Source organism: Rhinoderma darwinii, chromosome 4 (assembly GCF_050947455.1).
Source record: "Rhinoderma darwinii isolate aRhiDar2 chromosome 4, aRhiDar2.hap1, whole genome shotgun sequence".
In the NCBI taxonomy this organism is placed as follows: domain Eukaryota; kingdom Metazoa; phylum Chordata; class Amphibia; order Anura; family Rhinodermatidae; genus Rhinoderma; species Rhinoderma darwinii.
In genome coordinates, this window is record NC_134690.1 from 300396126 (window position 1) to 300403192 (window position 7067).

Sequence of the window (7067 nt, forward strand, 5' to 3'; positions counted from 1 at the left end):
TTTTCAGCTCAAAGAATTTAGAGAGAAAATGCAGTCAATATTTCCAGCTGTGCCTAAAAGCAAAGAGCAAACCTCTAATCCTGAGTCATTTAATTGGGAAGATCTTCTGAAGTCTAAGTAATGGAGCAACACATCTGGAACAGGATCATCTTTATGGTTTATCTGGCTGGCAGATGAGCTTGTGCTATTAAGAGGCTCCACAGAACGTTGGGCAATAACTAAATGGTAGCAATGGATATATCTTAAAGCTACTTTAAAAATTGTACATATTTTCCTATACAAGTGATCTTCTGGTGACTTGTGCCAGTAGTCACATTGCTGATTTTGGTACATGAGGTTAACTTGTGTCATTGGACTGCAGAACATTTTTTAGTTACCATGAACTTCATTGACTGAACTACTCTACATATTCCATTAATAGTTTGTTTCTGGGAATTAAAAGTAACAAAATCTAAACAAAGCTAAAAATGTTGGACGGCTATTATATACATTTTTGGACTGTATGGACGTATTGTATAAGATTTTTATTATGTTCAGATATATATCGTTATCTTTTATCTGCAAGTTAAAGAGAAAAATGTGTTATTAGCTCCTACTTCCCCATTTATCATTGTGGCACAACTTAATCATGTAGGACCACTAACCTCTGTGGCCAATACTGGCACCAGTCTAGAAAAGATACATTTCTGGACAGTGTTAAACGCTGTAGCATTTCTACAATGTGTAAATTTGCCCTAATGGTTTACCTGTGGACTTGCGAAGGTAAAGTCTGCAGGACAATCTCATTCATAGTCAGCGGAATTTGACCTCCTCGACAGACCCCTATTTTACAGGACTGGTGCATAGTAAATGTGGTTCCAATATTAAAAAACAAGTGAAAAAGTGAGCCCGGAAACTATAGTCCTGTAAGTTTAACCTCTATTGTGGGTAAAATATTTGAAGGTTTTCTAAGAGTTGCTATTATCAAGTATCTCAATGAAATAAACTGTTAACGCAGTACCAGGATGGGTTTATGAGGGATCAGTCCTGTCAAACCAATCTGATTAGCTTCTATGAGGAGGTAAGTTCTAGACTGGATCTGGTAAAGGCTCTGGATGTCTAGACTTTTCAAAGGTGTTTGATACTGTGCTGCATAAAAATATGTGTAATTTGGTCAACAACTGGTTCAGTGATAGAAAACTGAGGGTGGTTATTAACGTTACATCTTCAGACTGGGTCGCAGTTTCCAGTGGAGTTCTACAGGGGTCAGTATTGGGCCCTTTTTTTTTCTTTTTTTTATACTACTTATAACCTTGTAGAGGGTTTACAAAGTATAATTTCACTGTTTGCGGATGATACTAAGCTCTGTTAAAGGGTAACTAAACGTTCAGCAAACTTCTGACATGTCATAGTGACTTGTCGGAAGTTTTGATCGGTGGGGGTCCGAGCACTGAGACCCTTACTAATTGATAAAACGAAGTGGCAGAAGCGCTTGTGTGACTGCTGGGCCGGTTCGTTTCTGTTTGGCTTTTCTCGGAAAGCCAATGTAGCGGTGTACGGGCTTAATAGAAAGTCTATGGTCTAATAGACTAAGCGCTTCTGCCGCTTTGTTTTAGCGATTGGTGTGGGTCTCGGTGCTCCGTCCCCACCCATCAAAAGTTTTGATATGTCACTATGACTTGTCAGAAGTTTGAACACTTATGTTACCCTTTAATTAAACTACACAGAGGAGGATAATGTAATACTACAGAGGGATTTGGGGGAAGGTGGAGGTGTGGGCAGAGAAATGGCAATTTAACTCCTTCACGACCACACCACGTAGATTAACGGGCTGCAGAGCTGGTCCTTGTGCCTGCAGCCCGTTAATCTACGTGTGCTCCTAACCGAGCACACAGACGCTCCCCGCAGCCCGGCATCTCCCAGTATGGGCTGCTACTAGCAGCCTTAGTACTGGGGGAAAACATTGGGTCGGATCACAGTGGTGATCCGAACCGATTAACTGCTTAATAGTGACCGCCGCATTTAAGTTGTTATAATAACATCGGCTACGCGATTGCAGGGGCCAATTGTTGCGGGGGGGGGCGATTGCTATGGCAACCGGAAGCCTAAGAAAGGCTTCGGGTCTGCCATCTATTGAAGGCGATTTACATTGATTAATATGCCTCCTGTCAGTGTGAAACTGGCAGGTATTATACCCTGCAATACATAAGAATTGCAGGGTATTATAACAACGATCCAATAATTGGATCTTCAAGTCCCTAGAAGGACTGAAAAAAAAAAAAAAAAAGTTAAAAAAAAAACAAAAGTAAAGTGTCAAAATAATAAAATTTCAAAATTTACTTTTTTCACTTATAAAGTCCTTTATTATTAGAAAAAACTGAAAAAAATAAAACTATGCATAATTGGTATAGCTGCGTCCGTAACGGTCTGAACTATGAACATATAATGTAATTTATCGAGCACGGTGACTGCCATAAAAAATAATTAAAAAAATATACCGGAATCGCTATTTTTAGTCACTTCAGCTCCCAAATAATTTTCATAAATAGGGATCAAAAAGTCACATGTACCCAAAAATTGTACCAATACAAACTACAGTGTGTTCCGCAAACAACAAGCCCTCACACAGATTTCCTGATAGAAAAATTAAAAAGTTGTGGCTCTTAGAATATGCAAACACCATAAAACATAAAAAAACCTATATACATATGGTATCGCAGTAATCGCATCAACCCACAGAATAAATTAAATATGTAATTTATAGCGCACCGTGAACGCCGTAAAAAAAATAAAAAATAAAAAAACAATAGAAGTTTTGACGGCCTAATTCCACTAAATTCAGCAAAAAACCTATGGGATTAAAATGCTCACTATACCTCTAGACAAATTCTTTTTAGGGCTGTAGTTTCCCAAATGGGGTCACTTCTGGGGGTTGCCCACTGTTTTGGTCCCTCAGGGGCTTTGCAAATGCGACATGACAACCTGAAAACCAATTGAGTAAACTTGATCTCCAAAAGTCATATAGCGCTCCTTCGCTTCTGAGCCCTGCTGTGCGTCCAAACAGTCATTTATTACCACATATGGGGTATTGCCGTAATCAGGAGAAATTGGTTTACACATCTTGGGGTGCTTTTTCTTCTTTATTGCTTGTAAAAATGTATAATAGATATAATATACAGGGTGGGCCATTTATATGGTCAACACCCAGCTTGAAAAGTTTCCCCCCTCCCATATACTAATGTGCCACAAACAGGAAGTTAATATCACCAACCATTCCCATTTTATTTAGGTGTATCCATATAAATGGTCCACCCTGTAGTGCATCCAGTGGAGCAGAGAGCTAGAACGCCAGTCTTGGTAAATCTGCCTCATAGTTTACTGAAGTATTGAAAAAACAGGACAATACATTCTAAGGCTGGGTTCACACGACCTATTTTCAGACGTAAACGAGGCGTATTATGCCTCGTTTTACGCCTGAAAATAGGGCTACAATACATCGGCAAGCATCTGCCCATTCATTTGAATGGGTTTGCCGACGTACTGTGCAGACGACCTGTCATTTACGTGTCGTCGTTTGACAGCTGTCAAACGACGACGCGTAAAAATACAGCCTCATCAAAAGAAGTGCAGGACACTTCTTTCAGACGTAACTTGAGCCGTTCTTCATTGAACTCAATGAAGCACAGCTCAAAATTTATGGCTGTCAGAGAAGCCTCGCAAAATGCGAAGAGGAGCAATTACGTCTGAAACGAGGCAGCTGTTTTCTCCTGAAAACAGTCTGTCATTTCAGACGTAAAAGCCTGCTACCGTGTGCACATATCCTTACTCAGGTAAACCGGCTCTGCTTTTTCGCAACATTTGCTTTTAATTACATACTAGTCTTTTCCCTTTATGGTCTATATCTCACATCACTGTTCAATTTACTTAAAGAGGCTCTGTCAACAGATTTTCAAACCCCTATCTCCTATTGCAGCTGATCGGCGCTGCAATGTAGATAACAGTAAAGTTTTTCTTTTTCAAAAACGAGCATTTTTGGCCAAGTTATGAGCATTTTTATATTTATGCAAATGAGCCTTTCTTATGGACAACTGGGCGTTTTTAATCTTATTTCCAACTGGGCATGTATTGTGTTCGTTACATCTGGGTGTGTTTACTTCTTTTACTAGCTGGGCGTTGTGAATGGAAGTGTATGATGCTGACGAATCTGCATCATCCACTTCTCTTCGTTACCACCCAGCTGCTGGCAGTGCACAGACACACAGCGTGTCCTCGCGAGATCACGCTGTGACGTCACTCACTTCCTCCCACAGGAGGAACGAGCGAGGACACACTGTGTGTCTGTGAACTGCCAGAAGCTGGGTGGTAACGAAGAGAAGTGGATGATGCTGATTCGTCAGCATCATACACTTCCATTCACAACGCCCAGCTAGTAAAAGAAGTAAACACACCCAGATGTAACGAACACAATACATGCCCAGTTGGAAATAAGATTAAAAACGCCCAGTTGTCCATAAGAAAGGCTCATTTGCATAAATATAAAAATGCTCATAACTTGGCCCAAAATGCTAGTTTTTGAAAAAGAAAAACTTTACTGTTATCTACATTGCAGCGCCGATCAGCTGCAATAGGAGATAGGGGTTTGAAAATCTGGTGACAGAGCCTCTTTAACGTTGGTGTATATGGAAGTGTTTCATGTATTTATATCTATATGCTTATATGTGAAGAGAAATATATATATATATATATATATATATATATATATATTAGTCCCACGAGACATAGGTGTGTATTCACACATATCTCATTACCTGGGGAATTTTACCATGGGCATAAGACAGCTGGCTGCGTTGTGTTGTGTACAATCTGGGAGGAGCAGAAGATTTCCTTTGATTTTCTTGCCTCCTACACTCCGGGGGGGGGGGGCCATAAACAGTGGACACATCACAGGACTGCTCTAACCCCTCCCCACTGCACGTGCATGAGTTTGGCACAGTGATGTCATAGAAGTGCACAGAGAGAGGGTTTAAATAATCTAGAGTACTACATGTGTACTTTGCCTACTCCCGCCATCAATGGTGGACCTCTCTGCCCTTCTCCCCTGTCTTACACTCCACTGCCGACCTCATGAGTCCTCATGGCACACCACCCCCAGACCTGAGGAGAGCTGCACATCAGCCCACACCCGGACAGAAGCTTTATACCACCAAAACAGGCCTGCTGAACTGACTCTACAAGACCAGCTGCCATAACTACTCCAGCTGCTGCAATCGCATAACCCCTGCAGCACCTTCCCACTGCATTTAAGGCCAGATTCACACGAGCATGTGCGTTTTGCACGCGCAAAAAACGCGGCATTTTGCACGCGCAAAAGGCACTTGACCGCTCCGATTGATGCGCGGCTGCGTGCTTTTCGCACAGTCGCCATCATTATGACACTCCGTTTGGATGTTTGTAAACAGAAAAGCACGTGGTGCTTTTCTGTTTTCATTCATCCTTTTCACAGCTGTTACGCGAATCACGCTTGTCCCACGGAAGTGCTTGCGTGTGGCATGCGTGATTTTCTTGCACCCATTGACTTCAATGGGTGCGTGATGCGCGAAAAACGGCCAAAGAACGGACATGTCATGACTTTCGCAGCGGACTCACGCTGCGGAAAAGTCACGCAACTGTCTGCACTGCTCCATAGACTAATATAGGTCCGTGCGACGCGCGTGAAAATCACGCGCGTTGCACGGACGTATATCCCGTTTGTCTGAATAAGCCCTAACCCTTACTTCCCCTATACTATACAACAACCTCCCCTAGCCCGCACATTAGCCCCCTCCTATCCTAACCCTGCACACAATATACAGCAGAAGCTGTATCAACCCTAACCCTACGCTCACTGCCATACAGCTGCAACTATAACCTACCCTTTGACCTGTCTCTTTCCCTACAGCCCCGTATTGTATTAACCTGTTAGTACAGGGACTGTTAAAGCCAGGTGGGAGAGGGACATAGAAGATAGCGTGAGTGTACTGTATTTTATATGTATGTTTAGGCACGTGGGTGGGTATTAGGATAGTATTACCTATGTTTACTATACACTTGTCGTGAATCACCGCGCACACACACACTTAGGCCTCATTTACACGAGCGTGTGCGTTTTGCGCACGCAAAAAAACGCTGCGTTTTGCGTGCGCAAAAGGCAATTGACAGCTCCGTGTGTCATCCGTGTATGATGCGCGGCTGCGTGATTTTCGCGCAGCCGCCATCATAGAGATGAGGTAGTCGACGCCCGTCACTGTCCAAGGTGCTGAAAGAGCTAACTGATCGGCAGTAACTCTTTCAGCACCCTCGACAGTGAATGCCGATCACAATCTACACCAACCTGTGAATAAAAAAAGACGTTCACACTTACCATGAACTGCCTGCTTCCTCCAGTCCGGTCTCCCGGCCGTTGCCTTGGTGACGCGTCCCTCTCTTGTCATCCGGCCCCACCTCCCAGGATGACGCGGCAGGCCATGAGACCGCTGCAGCCTGTGATTGGCTGCAGCCTGTGCTTGGCCTGTGATTGGCTGCAGCTGTCACTTGGCCTGAATTGTCATCCCGGGAGGTCGGACTGGAGGAAGAAGCCGGGAGTTATCGGTAAGTCAGAACTTCTTTTTTTTTTTACACGTATATGTATATTGTGATCGAAAGTCACTGTCCATGGTGCTGAAACAGTTTAAGTCTTTCAGCACCGTGGGCAGTGACTGTCTCCTGACGTCGCGTACCCGAACATTTTTTGCCGGGTTCGGTTAAAACGAGTTCGGCCGAACCCGGTGAAGTTCGGTGCGCTCATCTCTAATTTGACACTCCGTTTGGATGTTTGTAACCAGAAAAGCACGTGGTGCTTTTCTGTTTACATTCATCCTTTTGACAGCTCTTGCGTGATTTTCGCGCATGCAACGCAGGACCGTCAGTGTGGCATGCGTTGTTTTCACGCACCCATTGAAGTCAATGGGTGCGTGTTGCGTGAAAAACGCAAGAATATAGAACATGTCGTGAGTTTTACGCAACGCACTCACGCTGCGCAAAATTCACGCATCGTCTAAACAGCCCCATAG

The 7067-nt window shown here is 43.4% G+C and overlaps 1 protein-coding gene across 3 annotated transcripts in view; it reads left to right on the top strand.

Annotated features, from left to right (window-relative positions):
• The window catches only part of TMEM242 (transmembrane protein 242), a 59228-nt gene extending 58231 nt beyond the window's left edge, over positions 1 to 997 (top strand). Inside the window, exon 5 of one of the 3 annotated variants that reach the window (XR_012883209.1) lies at positions 8 to 97. Coding sequence is in view for 1 of the 3 variants with exons in the window: in XM_075862672.1 (XP_075718787.1) it covers positions 8 to 121 (114 nt within the window). In the remaining 2 variants the exon portion in view is untranslated. Of the gene's footprint in view, positions 1 to 7 lie in introns of all 3 variants that reach the window. The other 2 variants (XR_012883210.1, XM_075862672.1) reach the window with 2 other exon arrangements.
• Positions 998 to 7067: the final 6070 nt, after the last annotated feature.